General features: G+C 36.2%; 2 protein-coding genes across 2 annotated transcripts; one reads left to right on the top strand and one right to left on the bottom strand.

Moving 5' to 3' along the window:
* The first annotated feature begins 6,969 nt into the window (after window positions 1–6,969).
* On the top strand, window positions 6,970–8,409 carry LOC128214810 (uncharacterized protein F54H12.2-like). Its single transcript, XM_052921477.1, has 2 exons — window positions 6,970–7,429; window positions 7,550–8,409. Exons 1-2 carry the CDS (start codon window positions 6,970–6,972, stop codon window positions 8,407–8,409), a joined length of 1,320 nt encoding a protein of 439 aa, XP_052777437.1.
* A 637-nt stretch (window positions 8,410–9,046) lies between these two features.
* Window positions 9,047–12,344, bottom strand: LOC128214816 (uncharacterized). The gene is made up of 5 exons (XM_052921488.1): window positions 12,267–12,344; window positions 11,716–12,044; window positions 10,191–11,349; window positions 9,857–10,043; window positions 9,047–9,729 (listed from the first exon to the last, which is right to left on the bottom strand). Exons 1-5 carry the CDS (start codon window positions 12,342–12,344, stop codon window positions 9,047–9,049), a joined length of 2,436 nt encoding a protein of 811 aa, XP_052777448.1.
* Between the last annotated feature and the right edge of the window lie 5,391 nt (window positions 12,345–17,735).

The raw sequence follows: 17,735 nt of genomic DNA on the forward strand, positions 1-17,735 counted from the left end.
TGTCTCTATGTGGCAAGGTTAGCACAGATTAATGAACGTAATATCAATCCATGTGTTAAAACCAACACCTGATGACGGTAGGCCTTATCTAAATCTTCCTGACATTTCTTTATTTCAACATATCAAGTGGACACCCCCTCAAAAAGAAGAACACAACTTTACAATTTTAGATATAAAAAATGCACAAAGAAGACACATGTGCCAGATGTTGTGCACAGATTTGGCAATATTTCTATAAAAATACTTCACCAGTCCTCCTGGATGAAAAATGCGGTTTTATTGTTAACAGCAGATGTTCCTTTCTCGGTGGCAAACCAGTTGCGATCGTTTGTGACAGTGGTGAAAGCTGCATTGTTGAAATAAAATTACCATATTCAGCAAGAAATATGCCAATAGCTGAGGCATGTAATGAAATTCCAGAGTTCTACTTAACAAATTCTCGTGTAAAAGAAACACACTAGCACTATGCACAATTAAAAGATCAACTGATGATAACTGGATGCAATGTCTGCGAAGTCACTGTGTACACAAGTAAAGACACACATATTTAAAGAATTCTGGCAGACATTTCATTTATGTCTGACATGTTGAGCAGATTAGCAGAATTCTATGTTAACCATGCCGTGCCTCGCTGGTGTTCTCAAAAGTATAAACTGTTAAAGTTCAATACTCATCTTAATGTACTTACATAAACTTTCAGTCTGTGTGAAAATCCCAGATTCCGCCTTCCTCTGATAAGATATCCTGATCGAAACAAATATCAAAATGTCTCTTTTTTATAAAATATAAAAAAATATACGAATGTAATAAACTTATGAAATTGTCCATTTATGTTGAGATAGAATTTACCGTTACATATAAAACTAATTTTCAATTTATGAAATGACTTATATTGATGAGTTTGATGTTGCATGTCAGATTGTCTTTGACCAATCTAAATGATTAAATAGTACCTAAAACAAATAAATTAAGATTTATAAACATAACCTGTTTGAATTGTTTTGTCGTTAGTTCCAAAAAATTGTACGTGGGCTGATTTTTAAAAGATTTTTTATGTGACAAATCCTGAGAAGAATCCCGTTTTGGAAGCCTATCATTTTAGACTAGGGGTCCATCTGCTCGAACCAGGTCCGGATGGCCCTCTGCTTGGCAATTAACACCAACAAAATGTTGCAAAATAAATTAAAGCTTTAAAATAAAGCTAAAATGAATTTCGTCACTTACAGTTTCTCCTTTATCAAAATTAAGATTTGCTGAATACAGGTTTCACCGTTTTAAGCGTAAAGTGACACTCTTATTCAAAATCAATACATACACAAGAAAAACAAACACTTTTGGACTAATAAACCTTTTACTTCTTACTAAATAATGCATTTAAATAATGTTAATAAAAGCTGAAAGCGCAAAAGTATTAAATAATTCGCGAATTCTTAAAGATTTACTGTGGTCTGCTATAGTCTCATAAGGTAGAAATACCGTGTTTTATGCTATTTTCTTTCAAATTAAACTCGGTATCCTTCATAAGAACCATTGTTTTCGACATTTAATCATCCCTTTTGGAATATTATAACAATATGATTAATTGTGGTAAATCTTGTTTGGGAGTAAGAATGCAACTTTAAAAGTGAATTGAGGGGTACAACTCAATAACTATTCAAGATGCTGACTATTAGTTTACACGCCTACTTAATATTTAACATCTTGGAGTACTGTCACTGTGTGAACAAGGGATTTGATGTCATGTATACTGCATACCAATGGAATGTAGCCTGAAATTGTGGACAATTGAAACACAATTTGTCATGTATTAAGTCATGCCATATCATTTTATTAAATGGCACAATGTATTCTTTCTGGGGTTTTCTGTTCATATGATTGAAACAACCGTGTGAACAAAACAATAAATAGAATTGTTATTGCAAATTATCAGGTAAATTTTGGTGGTGTCTGACAAATTGTATAACATCGAAAAAAATGACATATCCTATTATAACAGAATACGTATATTAAACACACAGCAACTAAAACATGGGTTACCTTCGTACACACAGCTGAACATGTTTGGTGATTAATCCGACCAATATTCAGCTGTTAGTGGCGTCTCCCGCATGATTTGATCCCACATTTCCACTTTTCAATGTTCCGTTTATGCGTGGGAATACGAACTTATTTTCCATCTTCCTGTCTTTCTGGGTATACCTAAACACCATTGTTCGAAATACGATTTATTTTTTTGAATTATGCCATTATTCAGCGACAAACTTTCATCAAAAGTTTTGTTTGTGGGTAAACTCTAACAGAATGTATTTAAACTGAAAGTCCTGGGCTCGTACTAAAGTGCTGACCAGTTAGAAATTAGTTAAATAAAGAAATAGAGGAAGATTGCTGACCAATTGCTGACCATAGAGATAAAGAAGGAAAAAATTGAAAGTTTTTCAACAGTTATTTTGTTGAATTTATATTTTATCTTGTACTCCTTTATGGATGTGGTAAAGATATTGTTGGAGGTATGAGAGAGATACAGGCGAAAGTGTGAAGTGACAGGGGTAGAAGAGCGGGGAAAGAGATAAGATGCGGAATTTGAGAGGTTGAAAGCACATTAGAAGGTAATCAAGATTTTATAGATCTCGAAACATGTGCGACCACATACACATGTACGATGGAGGCTCATAGAGCCAGAAGGAAAGGCAGAAGAGAGGAGACAGATCTCGTACCATGCACGACCACACGTACGAGCGGTGGCTCTGAGAGCCAGGCTCGAGAACCAGCAACGCTAGTTCCCGTACAAATTTACCCAAGATTTGAAACCCTGGGATTTTATCATAATTCCAAACTTGAAGGTTCAAATGGCAGATTTATATTACATTTCCGTGGAACTGTTATTTGTATAAATCCATGCAGTGGGACGAAAAAAAAACTACATGTTATAATATTATATTTTAAGAGCTTTCAAAAATGAGTAAATTGCCTTATTTTAGCTATTTAGTATTATTTTTATGACTTCCGTTTATTGTTTATTCAGTCTATTTATATTATTATTAAATATCCTATAAATAGATGTATTATTATAATAACAATGATATACAGTAACGCCTTTGGCCATCACAATAAAAGGTGCGAACGTATGGCCATCGATGAAAATATTACTGTAAGTTGTATACCCGCAGAAAATGAAAGATAAACTCTTGAAATATGAAGAGTTCTGAAACAGTGGCGAATACATGGAGGCACCCCGCCGCCGCATACAGTATGCGGCAGTCAAATCACTTCATTTTGGTCGCGTTACGGTGCCCCGCATAAAGCATCATTTGAAATACTTAAACACCGTATGAAGATTTTCGTTTATTTATTAATGACTGTTTTCGGCAAATAGTTGATACAGTTTTGGCAAGTAATTGATACAAACATGAAGGACATGAAAAAGAAATATAGTGGCCGAGAAACTAAACAATAAATTTTCTTAGCCCAATGCAGAAAATGCATCATTACAGGAAAACGGAGATGAGATTTGTAAAGAAATGACCTTCATTATGATTCGAAATTGGAAGCCAAAATTGTGAATTTTATTTCACTTCATATCTTTATCTTGCAGGCTAAATAACATAAACTAGTTGTATAAAACTCCGGAGATTCCTGTGTACAATCCTACCATGCAAAAGTTCACTAGGCTCGCTGAGCCTGAATCGGAGGCTTTTCGTGATGATCTACTCGTGCAAGACTTCGGTGGCAACCCTGGAGAAGCACGGCTTCCTCGTTATCGCAGGTGAATCATGGCTACCTCGTTATCGTAGGTAAATCATGGCTTCCTCGAGATCGTAGGTGAATCACGGCTTCTGCGTTATCGTAGGTGAATCACGGCTTCTGCGGCTTTCTCGTTATCGTAAGCGAATCCCGTCTGGAGAAGCACGTCTACCGCGCTATCTTAGGTGATTCACGGCTTCCGCGTTATCGTAGGTGAAACACGGATTTCTCATTATCGTAGGTGAATCACGTCTTCTGCAGTATCTTAGGTGAATCACGGCTACCTCGTTACAGTAGATGAATCACGGCTACCTCGTTATAGAAGGTGAATCACGGCTTCCTCGCTTTCGTGTGTGAATCACGCCTTATCGTTATCTAAGGCGAATCACGGCTTCTGCGTTTTCGTTGGTGAATTACGGCTTCCTCGTTATCGATAAGGAAAAACAATCGACACCTTTTCATCGTTATTAAAGTGTGCCATAGATTTATTTGATTTGGGACGAATGTGGGTTCTTAAAATTACCAGAATGAACAAGTAAGCATTTTCTTAAATGTGCGGATATATCTCCAAAAAACTTGCGATCTGCACTCGAAAAACAATAACAATACCCTTGATTGCCCAAATCACGGTCAGATGAGAATTACACGAAAGAGAACAGTATTAAATCGTTCTTTTGAAAAATAAATGAGTAGTATAAAAGTAAGAGGAGCAAAAAGTTACCCTATTGGTTTTGCATAAGTAAGAGGAGCAAAAAGTTACCCTATTGGTTTTGCATAAGTAAGAGGAGCAAAAAGTTACCCTATTGGTTTTGCATAAGTAAGAGGAGCAAAAAGTTACCCTATTGGTTTTGCATAAGTAAGAGGAGCAAAAAGTTACCCTATTGGTTTTGCATTAGTAAGAGGAGCAAAGTTACCCTATTGGAATTGTATTAGTAAGAGGAGCAAAGTTACCCTAGGGTAACTTTTTGCTCCAAAGTCTATAAGAGGAGCAATAATACGTTTTTTCAAAGAACACATTGTGTATGGGAAACAACTCGTACTCACCAGGATAAGCCTAAGTACAAAAGTTGCCTCTCGATTTTCATATATGAATTAAGTCATAGTTTTTTCTTAAGAGTACAAATGTAAACACGATATATCACGGTTTAGTGATTTTTTTGTGTATAAATGAAACGGCGGTTTACGGTTTGGCTTCATTTGCGATCGAGCTGGACTTATGATGATGGATATTGACCAAAAAAATAATATTTTAGCAAAATTTTACTTTAATGAAAATAACCCAGCTGCCTATGCTGGTCCACAAAAATTGTTTCGTGTGATTGCCAAAAAGTACCCTCGAGAATTTACATTGTCTTACGTTAAACAATGGTTAGGAAACCAAGATGCCTACTCGCTTCAAAAACCTAGAAGACACAAATTTAAGACAGCCAATGTGAGGGTGACTAGCATCGGTGAACAACTGGATGTAGATCTTTTGTCAATGGCAAACCTAGCAGATGAGAATGATGGAGTTCGATTTTTGCTATGTGCTATTGATATTTTGTCAAGAAAACTTTGGGTACGACCATTGAAAAACAAAACGGCTAAGGAAGTGTTAGACGCGATGAAAGACATTATGGATGACATAGCACCAATCAAAATACAGAAGGTGAGATGTGACAAGGGGTCAGAGTTTAACAATCGTTGGTTTAAAAAATACATGAAAGACAGTAACGTGTACTTTTTTACCACCAATAATCCGCCTAAAAGTAATTTTGTGGAACGAGTTCAGCGGACATTGAAAGAGAAATTGTACAGAATGATGAGACATAAAAGAACCTACCGATACATTGATGAATTGCAAAATGTCGTGGCTAGCTATAATGCAACACCTCATAGAGGTCTAAAGGGTTTGGCTCCTATTGATGTGACGAAAGACAATGAGGCGGATGTGTGGGCGCAAATGTACCTGAAGAAATCGCCAAATCGACAGCCGGGAAAACCCATGATTTTATTTAGAAGAGGCGATTTAGTGAGAATCAGTTTTACCAAAAAGCCGTTTCAACGCGCCTACCAGGAACAGTTTACCACTGAAGTGTTTAAAGTCGCTGATCAACTTTTGAAACAAGGGATACCTATGTACAAACTGCGAGATCTTAAAGGTGACGCTATTCAAGGATTGTTTTATACCTCAGAACTGCAAAAAGTTAACAAAGATGAAAACAGTTTATGGTTTATTGAGCGGACTTTGAAAAAACGAAAAAGAAATAACAAACTGCAGTACTTAGTGGAGTGGCAAGGATTTCCTAAAACATTTAACAGTTGGGTGGATGCTGATGATATCAAAGACATATCCGCAACGGTAAGCTAATTATCATGGAACGGTATGTGTACATAAGAAGCGATGAAAGTAATGCTTATTTTTCGGATAACCAAGTGTATCGCTTTAAAGTGCATTTGAATTCCCCACTGAGTTTGAATGGAACCTGGAGAGTCGCCCTTACGGAGTTTTATGCATCTGAAAACTCAAAATTGAAATCGGCAGATGACGTTTTATACATTTACACCGATTTATGTAAAGAAAGCATTGTGCATGGAGCAGAACAACCGCTGTTACGACGGCTTGAGAAAAATAATGAACGAGGTTGGGATTACATTTTGGATACTCCCTACTATGTACCAGTGAAAAAGACGGAAGCCAGAGAATTTCTTATTTATATAAAATCTAGCAGTGACACTTTAGCCACAGAGTTGAAGGAACCTGTATACCTCACACTTCATTTTAAACAATATCCTTTTTTGTGAAGAAGTAAAGACATGACATTATACGTTCCCAATCCTCAAAAGTGGGTGGATTTCTTTGATCGCGTTAGTAGTGGAAATGCATCTCTCAACCAATCTGGAGGTGGACGGCGTTTATCAGTGATACCAGTGAATTACTCAAAACCGATCCACGATAACACCTACCCTATAAAAGCGGTCCTACCGGCGGAGCAGACGACAGCGCAAGCCAAGTCTGAGCTTGAAAGACAGGATATAAACCCGAGTAGTGTTGTTGACATGCTTCAGTCATCCTCAAGAAGTCGACGTCGAGGGATCAAACGCAAGCGAAGCTCCTCGAGAGGTCATTCGCCAACAAAGCGACGACGTTTAAGTGGTAAAACAAAGAGCCTTCAAAAAAAGAAGAACTCGAAAAAGAGTCATTATTCAGACAAAAGACAAAAGGACATATTTGAAATAAAATAGAAAATGTCTGTGTTTAATGAAGAAAAATTTAAAGAAGGACTCGTTTCCGAACTGGCTTTGTTCGATCTTCCCAGCACACAGACAAGTGTGACCAACATCTACGATGAGGAAATTCGGCCAATGTCGCAGACTTCTAGCGACGGTCCTTTTGAGTTCAGAATTAGTGGTCAGAATTCCATGGATTATTTGGATTTGAAAAATTCGCGGCTGTTCGTGAAGGCGAAAATCACCAAAGCGGATGGTACCGCCATCGGGGATAAGTCGGCCAATAAGGTCGGCCCCACAAATCTGTTTCTACAAGCGTTGTTTTCCACTGTGGAAGTCACCCTTCAAAACAAAGCCACCATCACGTGTAACTACAATCCGTACAGAGCCTACATTCCTACAATCCTGAAATATGGACCAGACGCTAACAATCAGCTGACTACACAGCTGTTCCAGATGGATGATGCCGATGCTCCAGGTATTATTACTTTGAGATATTGTATTAATTGATCATGTATTTTATAGTTGTATTGTTATAATGTTTTGTTTGAGTTTTGTTAACGCTATATCTTAAACAAAATAATCATTTGCTTTACAGACGTCACCGATCCTAACGGTACTAACGATGGACTCTATGCGAGGAATAAACTGGTGGCTGATAGCAAGTGCGTCGATATGCAGGGCCCCATTTTCCACGATTTGTTCGATATGGACCGGTATTTGCTGAATGAAGTGGACGTAAAAGTCAAGCTGTACAGGAGTTCCATCGATTTCTGTTTAATGGCTGGAGATGCCGTGCCTTATCGTTTGGTCATTGAGGACATTTACATTCTTACACGAAAAATTCGTGTGAACCCGGCTGTTATATATGGTCATTCCAAGATTTTGGAAAAACAGAATGCTCTGTACCCGTACAATAAAACGGAGGTCAAGTCTGTCAGTATTGCAACGGGCTCCACCACTTTCAGTTGGGATAACATGTATCAGGGCAGACGTCCCAACAAATTGATTTTGGGTTTTGTCAAGAGTAAAGCTGTGAGTGGAGATATTAAAACCAACCCCTTCAACTTTGAGAATTGCAGCATTCAGCAAATCGCGGTGTATTGTGACGGTCTCGCTGTTGGAAGCAACCCGCTTAAGTTGGACTTCTCCTCTACTGGTGGTACCTCGACCATACGCCCTTACACCGACTTACTGATGTCTGCAGGAAAATGGAGACAGGATGAAGGCAGTCATTTAGACAGAGCTCACTATATCAGCGGTTCTACCTTGTTTGTTTTTGAACTTGAACCAGATTTTTCACACCACGGCGAGTATTTGTCTCTGGCTAAAACTGGGAACGTACGATTAGATGTCGTGTTCAAGGATCCCTTGACAGAGCCCATGAGCTGTATCGTTTACAGTCAGGGTCCAGGATATTTCGAAGTGAACAAGGAGCGTGATATTATACTGTCATAATGGACACCTCCCAGCTAACATGTATGATTGACTGTGACCCTGTGTTAAAACACCGCGTGATTGGTGTATTTGCCGCTGACAAACTACCACAGAGTTTGCCAAACACCAGTTTTGGGTTTATATCCAACACCCACCCTCATTACAAGCACGGTCAACATTGGTGTGGATTTTATAGTGACGGCTTCGGAAATGTGGATTTTTTTGATAGCTATGGAAGAGTGCCAAGTCAAAATAGCTCTTATTTTCAGTCTTGGTTAGACACTCACGCTTATCACGTGCAGATAAATACTCAGCAATTACAAAGTGATCGTTCCAACGTGTGCGGACTCTACTGCGTTTTGTTTTTGCGACAGCGGCTTCTTGGACATTCTTATCAAGACTTTTTAAACATGTTTGATCATGTAAATGTGAATTCTAATGATGAGTTTGTGTATCAAACTGTACTCAATGCCTATCCATTATGTCTGTTTAATACGGGGAAGAATAAAAACCAAACTTGCGTTTGTAAGCTGTAAATAAACAATACATATGTATATTATATTTATTAAATATAAAGAAATAATTGTGTTTGTGATTTAATGATATAAACAATGAAAAACAATGTGTCCACGCATATCTTTGCGCACGTGTCCAATTTTTATGAGCATGGAGTGATTTTAAAACCATCTATCTCCATAGCTTCTACATGGTGATGCTTCATACATTGACGGGTTGGCACGATAGAAAATGATAGTTTCTCTTGGTATTGATTGGAGTTTTGGTTCCTGTTTTGTCCGGTGATTTTGTAATGTCCATAGGCATAGCTGTTTACACTATCAATAAGATAACGCTTGTCATCAAATGCCGAGAGCGCTCGCTTATGAATGGTTTCCCCATAAAGTTCATGCTTATGACTTCTTAGGACAGTCATAGAGGAGATCATGCTGGTTTTATTAAACAGTGTGTTTTTATAATGTTCATGTTTTAACTCCTTTTTCACAGATACTTTAGCCACACCCTTGGCTCGTTTTTCTTCCTTATCTTTACACGTAAAACTGTACATTTTGGATCGAAGTCCTACAAATTCTGCTATCGGTTGTCCGTTTGTTTCGTCTTTCATTTTGCCCAACACTTTCCTGTTTTTATCGCTCCATAGAAAATGATCCTTTGGATAGTCCGACGTGTCAAAATGACACATTGAAGATTTCATATCTTTGTAAATGTCTTCAGTTTGGTAACATGCTAGAATACTATCGGTATCTGACATGAGAAGAGTACTTGTGGGGTACTTTCGTTTGATATGATTGTACCAGAAGTCGTACATGAGACATTTACTCAAATCTGAAAAATAAAAAAACAAGGGTAAGGTCATATATACATATACTAATAAAATACGTTGTTTTTGTTTTGTTTTATTTTTGTATATTTTATTACAATAACATATAAGAGTAAAAAGTAACATTTGTACCTAAAATGCTCATTCCACAAAATATTGGCTTCACCAAGTTGACCTTCGACTTGTACAGCTCCACTGCCACAAGGTCCTCGTTCAAGATGGTTGTGTCCTTATACGTGGGTTTGGCTGTCACCTTGTCCAATCGTTTTTTGTTGTGAATGATCTCGATTGTTTTGTAGCGTCTAACGTTTTCCATAGTCTTTAAAGAGAAAAAAGGTTAAAACAATAGAAACAACAAACATTATTCAGAATAAAACATTTTAGTAACTAGTAACTACTTAAATTTTTATGCAACTACTAAACTGTTCATGAAATATGTTTAGAAAAAAATATTATTACAACGCACCTTTCCAAACACGGAGACGTTCATTAACTTGTAGAAGTTTTTCTGGAATGTTGACGTAGCCTTTTGTCGCATAACTGTGTTATGATCAATGTACTCTTTCATCCACGCCTTTTGTTTGAACTTGAGTACTCTATGAATGTCTTTCAGTTTCATGCCTAAACTGAGATACAACTGCAAGTTTCTGTAGTGAAGCACATAATGATTTTTGTTTTCCAATGTGGTTAATAATTTTTCCACTTTTCCTCTTTTGGGCAATGGATCTTCTTCCGTTAATCCGTATAGTGTTTTAAGAAGATGTTGAGCATATGGAGAGAGTTCTTCATTGGAAATCGTTCGTTTTTCTGGCGCTAAAGGAAAACAGTTGTGAATGTCATGTAATTCTTCTGGATACTCCAAGGACACTTCTAATATGTAACCCGTGTCTCCAGCTTCTGGAATGCTCTTGATGTCCAATGATTGGATTTCACTGTCTGACATAAACTTAAATTGTCCTACCGGAAGAGGTTGGTTCATCGCCCAGCCGTAAAGGTTGTTTGCATCCAGGTATTGTAAATAGATCGTAGGCAGTGAAGCGTCATAATCTGGTAGGTAGGGATTGTTGGCTTTCGCGTGACGATGAGATATTTGAGATATGCCTCCGCGAATGCCGGCTTCTATCATCAACACTTGGTCTATGTCTGTCAGCAACTCTAGTTCCACTTGACTGAGTTTCAAGCATGCAGACCAAGAGAGCCCAGGTGAAGTGAAAAACTGACACGCGTCAATGTCATACTGCTTTAAACACAATGTTCTGAATGACTCAAAGACCTGACACAATAAAACACAGTCCATTCTTAAATACATTTCCTGATACTCCCGTAATGATGTCATGTTGAACTTTTCAAACACGGTCTTCGCGTGCTGATAATCCTCTTCAGATATATGTTCTTTTTTTATCGTCGAATAAAACGCTTCTTTTGCAGGCAATTCAACCTCATCGAATTTACTCATGCAGTCCATGTATTCATAAGGATAGACACCTTTTCGAAGAAGGAGTTGAGCTTCCGATTGATCTTTCGTTTCTGACAGCAAATGAGGAAACGCCTCCAGACCATCTTGGGCTAAATTGTCTACCAATATTTCCAATGATGTCGGTAAAATTTGGAAACTATCTATGAACCTTAAATGTGAAAGAGAAAAACTGACATATTTCTCTGTAGTCTGCGCGATACAGCCTAGTCTATACGATTTGAATTTGCCAATATTTTGACATAAAATATGAGCATCAAAATTTTTCAAGTTGTGAAACATGACCGGAATAAACTTCACCTGGCAGCATTTCAAGTTACAAGGATCATTGCAGGCTGGTCCAATCAATTTTGATGTCAAATGGTTGTGGTGCAAAACTATTCGATTGTACATCCTGTCGTGTAAGGTAAATGCTTTTTTGCAAATACAGCAATAGGTAGCCTTGCTGATGATGTCTTCACGTTCTTCTTTGCTGATATCCATCGGTTGTATGTGCGAAAGTATTTCCAGTATTTGCCTTTCTTCATTTAGAAGGCATTCAATCATCTTTGATCCCGCGTCCTCCCCCGTGTACACCACAGTCGGTTTGGTATATCGATTGTCTTCGCATACGACTTTATAACCAAAGCTACACACTTCTAATTTTGTGTTTTGTGTAGTAGAAGAACGTGTCGGATTTGAGGCGCAGGTGGGAAGCTTCTTATTGATGGTTTCAAAATCGGCATATATGACAAAGGGAACCTTAAGGGTCTTTTCATAGTCCTTGAATTTCAATATATCATTATCTCCCGGAGTTGGAAGGTTCACCCTTTGTGCACCGTTTCGTGCACACAGCTGTTGATGTTCCTGAAGCGAATTTGCTTTTACAAATCCATGCAAACAGTATGGACAGAAATGGGTTCGATTGTTGTTGGTCTTTGTACGAGACAAAAACCGATTCAAGTCCGTTATCAAATAGTAATGAGAAATGTCTCCCTGGGTTAACCACAATAAATTAATATGATGTAGACGTCGGGTGTGCTCTGTGATTCGTAAAGGCACGAGGGTTTCGTTCTCATACGTAAATACGTTGATCGAGACATGTTCGTTTCTGCGTTCCACTTTTCGTATGTCGGCTAACTTGACTGGGTAGCTGATCTCCGACATGTTAATGTCATGTTCGTAAGGAAGGTAGTGCTCTACCTTTTCCGGTTGAATGGTTATAGGATGCATGGAAGCAAGCAGACAATATAGGAAACATTTGTCATCGTCATTTTTAATATTCAACAGACTTCTACTATATGCTAAAGACTTTGGTAGTGGAAGGTAACTGGAACCTCTTAATGGTCGGTACCCTACTGTATGGATTTCAAGTTTCAACACCTCTTTGACGTACCATCCAGAACCTCTACGTATAAACTCTTCCAAACTTGCGAACATTTTTTGTATAGCCTCATTTAAATCGTGTTCATTCCAGTCATCTACTGAGAAAATAATGTAAGTATTGCTGCGAAAGTATGGTTGAGCTGAAGTGACCTCGCCATCCGCTGTGCGTTCCATTTCCACTTGTACACACAAACTCCATTTTATACCTCTCATTTGGCGAGCGCGTGAATGCAAAAATGATCTCACTTGATCTCTTCTATTGCCAAAGAATGTCAGAAGATCGTACCTTTCGTTTCCAATGGGATGTATTAATCTATTGACCACTCTATTACCCAACGCTGACTCGTCCACTTGATTATTATTAACGTGCTCATTTTCGTCATTTGATTCGCTGCTGTCTGTTTGATCACTGTGTTCCATGTCGTTCATGGGTGCATCCATGTCATTCGCTAAATTTGAGTCAGCTGCTGTATGAGGAGCAGATGCATTCCTATTATTCGTGTTTGAATGGTGAGGCAGTTCATTGACATCTAAATGACGAGATGCTGGTGCTCTTCTACCTCCTCGTTGCTGTCGTAATGGGTGATTTTCCACCACATGTTGATATAATTGTTTATAATTCGGGAACTGGTTATTGCAATGTCTACACCTAAATTCAGTTCGGGCGTATTGTCTACCATTAGTTTTATGGAGACGAGTCATATGCCTTTTTAGATTATAAGTTGTTCCAAACCTTTTACCGCACAAATGACAGTTCAAATGCTTTACTTTTGGTGTCTTGTGTTTTTGTACATCATGTACTTGTTTACGATGTTTACACAAATCCTTTAAATGCATGTACTGAGCATTACACAATTCACACTTTTGTTTGGTTAAATGAAATTTTATGTGTTTTTTCAATGTGTTCATTTTTTTAAACTGTTTTCCACATATTTTACATGTCAGAAGAGTTTTTTCTGCTTTATTTTCTAGTTGATGCTGATGATGTGAATTATCATCGTCACTAGTTTGTTTTTTTATTATCCATTTTTTGTTGTTGACAAACTATCACTGCAACTCCTGTCAATATAAAACAGAATATGATTTTTAAAACATTATAATACTATTTACCAGCTACATGTCTGTAAGACTGACTAAGTAAAAATCAGTATCTTGATCTTTTTTTAAATAATTTAAGAGCCTCCCATTTATGAAAATATTCTTCCATAGAAAATAAATCACATTTTTTGTAATTCATTTGAATTACTTAAATACATTATGATAATGAGTTTTGGGTGGAATTTTAATATCTTGGTGTATAAAAGAGGATAAATTTGATTTACATTTAGATGAAAGTCATAAATAGCATATTAACATTCCGCGAATTCTCAGGTGGCGACAATTTACCATATATATTAGGTTTTGAATGGGACTCTGTTCTTTTGAATTATATAATTTACATTTAGATTATTTAAATTATCCCATTTATCAAATTGTTGGGTTCAAAATGTTCATATTTCCAATTATCCTACCATATAAATAAATGATATCAAATCGTAAAAATATTTTTTTTAAAAACCCATTAATGTTACATCCTTTTTTATTGAAGTTTAAATCACGTCGTTTTTATATTTCTAATTTATTTTTTAATATTATGATAATAAATTTTTTGATGGAATTTTAATATCTTGGTATATAAAAGAAAATAAAATTCCATTTTTTTCATTTGCATTTAAATTATTCCCATTTATCAAATTGTTGGGTTCAAAATGTACATATTTGTAATTATCCTACCATATAAATAAATGATATCAAATCGTAAAAAAAATGTTTTAATGTTACACCTTTTTTATTGAAGTTTAAATTACGTGGTTTATTATTTCTAATTTCCTTTTTTTTTATATTATGATAATGAATTTTCGATGGAAATTTATTATCTTGGTGTATAAAAGGCGATAAAATTTTATTTTTATTTGCATTTAAATTACTTTCAAAAATGTCTTAATGGTGTATTGTTGGTATTTACATAAATATTATGTTGAATATAGTAATGCCTATGGTGATGAGTTTTCTTTATGGACTTTTTTTAATGTTTTTCACGCCTAAAAGACAAGAATATGTTGTATTTAATATGCTGTTATTTTTTGTAATTTCAATATCTATTTTTTTCCGTTTAAATTTTATAATGCCATTTTAAATATGTATCTAATTCATCTATATAATTAATACACAACACCTCTTACCTTGTTATACCAAGTAATTAATCCATTTTGCGTCCTTTTTCTTGTTACCACCACTTTGAATGATATTGGTCTGTTTAGTCGATTTTTTGGGGTTTAGTTTTGCTTTCCTTTTGATAACCAGTTGCCTCCCAAACGGCATTTTAACCAATGGTTTGTTCACGAATAATTGCGGTCGTTTTTCTTGTCGGCTAACGTCAACAACATCAGACTCGTTTGACACTTTAACATTATTATTTCCAATTGTTGATGATACGTTTTCTTTTGAAATTGCTTTACTATCGTCCGTTTTTAATGTGTCATTGGAGAGGCTTTCCTCCGCAACTTGTCCACCAGATTGTTGAATGGGAGATTCAGAACGTTTGTCTGTCATATTTAGCAATTGATCGTATTTAACTTTAGGTACGAGCACCATCGCGCGAGCCATATTGTTCACAGTTCCTCCTCTATGACCCGAATAAAAGGTAGAATGTAGTTGTGATACTTTAATAGTAATTCTTTTCTCTTTTTTAAGGCAATTCCTTTGCTAATAAACTGACGAATTACAAATTTTCTTTTGCTTAATCGCCGTTTCTCGATATCTCCCAATGCGATGTAGCCATGCATAATGTTGTATACAATTTGCACAATAGCCCTTAGCTGTGAGGAGTGTATGCTATTTAGTAAAACCTTTTTTTGTTTGTTGGATGAATGCAAAAGCAACAATAAATAGTATTTTTCCCTTTTCACTAATGAATCCATACTGATTATTTTTCGGGTTGAAACACTATCATTAACTGACCAGGTAAAACGTTCGTTCTTAGTTTATATTCAGGATTGGAGTGAGGCGACAAATCAATCAGCAGGTATCCGTATTTTTCGGCAGTAGCTTTTTTGTAAGCATCCATAAAATATTTTACATTACCCGGAAAAATTTGTCTACCTAAGGTTTGAATTTGCATTTCATCTCGACCGTTTTTAAACAGGAAAAAATAGTGCGTGTTTAGACTTATTGTACGAAACTCTCGTCCAGGGCAAAACGCATTTTGACAAATGAGAAGACAAAAGTACTTTAAATGGTGGGCGTATTTACAATAAATGTCAACCACATCTTTACTTTTGGCGCATTCGCTCATCATATCGTCTAGGATCAAGATTTTTTCATTGGGGTACTTCATATTCCAAGTTTCCAGTTCAGTTTTGGAAGGCAGTCCTTCAAAAAATGTCATGTGCGGAATAGCTTTCTTCATTTCTGCGAAAAGAGGCTGATCTACGCCATAACAATAGTAAATGGCTTGGATTGGTTTGGTGAAAGCTCCATTGGCATGTTTTAACAGTTGAAAGACGAATGTACTCTTTCCCACATTACTGGGTCCTAAAATAATCAATACCAATAATATCATCAGTGTATCAACGTGTGTTGTCTAATATTTTTTTTATATTCAAACAAAAACATTATGTAAAATATATATATTTTCGTGTTTCATCTTCTATTACGATAAAACAAAAATTCAATATTTTAGTAATGTCGCTGTTTACTAAAAAATAACTCTAACCTATGACTTGCGCTGTCGAGTCGACTTCTAATTTGACCAAACTTTCCATAATGATGACTTACGAATGAATGATTTTTAAACCATACATGACACCTTATATTAGATCTCAAAATATTCAATTAAATAACGCAATAGATTTTTTAATAATTTTATTGATTACATTACCATCACCAACGTCATACAAATATCTGATTATAAATATAATACAATAATAATATAAATTTATACATATACAAAAACACCCACACAATGAAAAGAATTACACAAACCAACATACAACAGCAAAGAAAAATATGACAAAGTACAAACAAAATCAATTCAATTTTAATCTTCTGTCTAGCACTACGACATTTATAGTCATTTGTAATATCTTAAATTTCCACGTCTCTGATTTGTGATAGCACTCTGAATAAACTTTCCTTTCGAAACATTGTTTTTCATCTGGGAGAATGTCTAAGGTGGATATTGCCGTTTCCCATTCACGCAATACGTTTTCTTTTTCTATCATGCAAAGAATGTCGTCTAAATACATTTCCAGTTGCTGTTTCTTGGTAAGAACAAGACAATCGTGCTTTAATTGAGATAAACAGGCATTTTGACAACCGAAACATTTTATTCTAAACATACAATGCATTTTGGAAGCGATTTCCCTAGCATAAATATAATTAAAAAAAGACTCCAGTAATAATTCATTGCTCATCGTTCATGTCACTGTAAAGAAACTATAATATCAAATGTCAAAATTCACAGATGAAAATGCTCCATAACTCCACGTTTTATCAACACTTAATTGTTTCATTCCAACTCCGGTAAGTTTCATGTAATGACATTCGCTAGAATGTTTTTCGTGTTCCAAAATCCCAATATGTGTCACATTCGGGTAGACCCAACACATTTTGCGGAGGTTCTTCAATCACACTCCATTGGATATGCTCGTTTGTTGACAGTGCGTTTGACGTTAACGTCTCTTGTGGAATTTCTACAATGTTAGTCCTTTGCTCGTTTGATGAGGGTTCTACGGATTGCAATGCCTCAAGCTCGCTGTATGAAGCATTTTCATTGACAGTCGCTATCATATTCCCCTGGATAATACATCGTGTAGATTCAGAAGTCTTTTTATGTGTTTTCCTTTTATCATCTGAATGTTTGGCGCGCTTTTTTGTGGCAGACGGCTTCTTGCGTGTATCACCATTTTCAAAATGTTTCTTAGTAAAGTGCGACCTGCTTCGTATATGTCGTGACACGTAAAATTCCGTCATCCAGGCATTGCATGGAGCACAAAAAATTGTCTTATGATTATCCTTGACCACTTTCATCTCACGATTATCTTTGACTACTTCCATAATGCATAAGTTTTGATCACGAAATAAAAATGTCAAGGGATACAGCTTGTTTAACACATGCAGTTTTAGCTTATA

The sequence above is a fragment of the Mya arenaria genome, chromosome 2 (genome assembly GCF_026914265.1).
Source record: "Mya arenaria isolate MELC-2E11 chromosome 2, ASM2691426v1".
NCBI classification, from domain to species: domain Eukaryota; kingdom Metazoa; phylum Mollusca; class Bivalvia; order Myida; family Myidae; genus Mya; species Mya arenaria.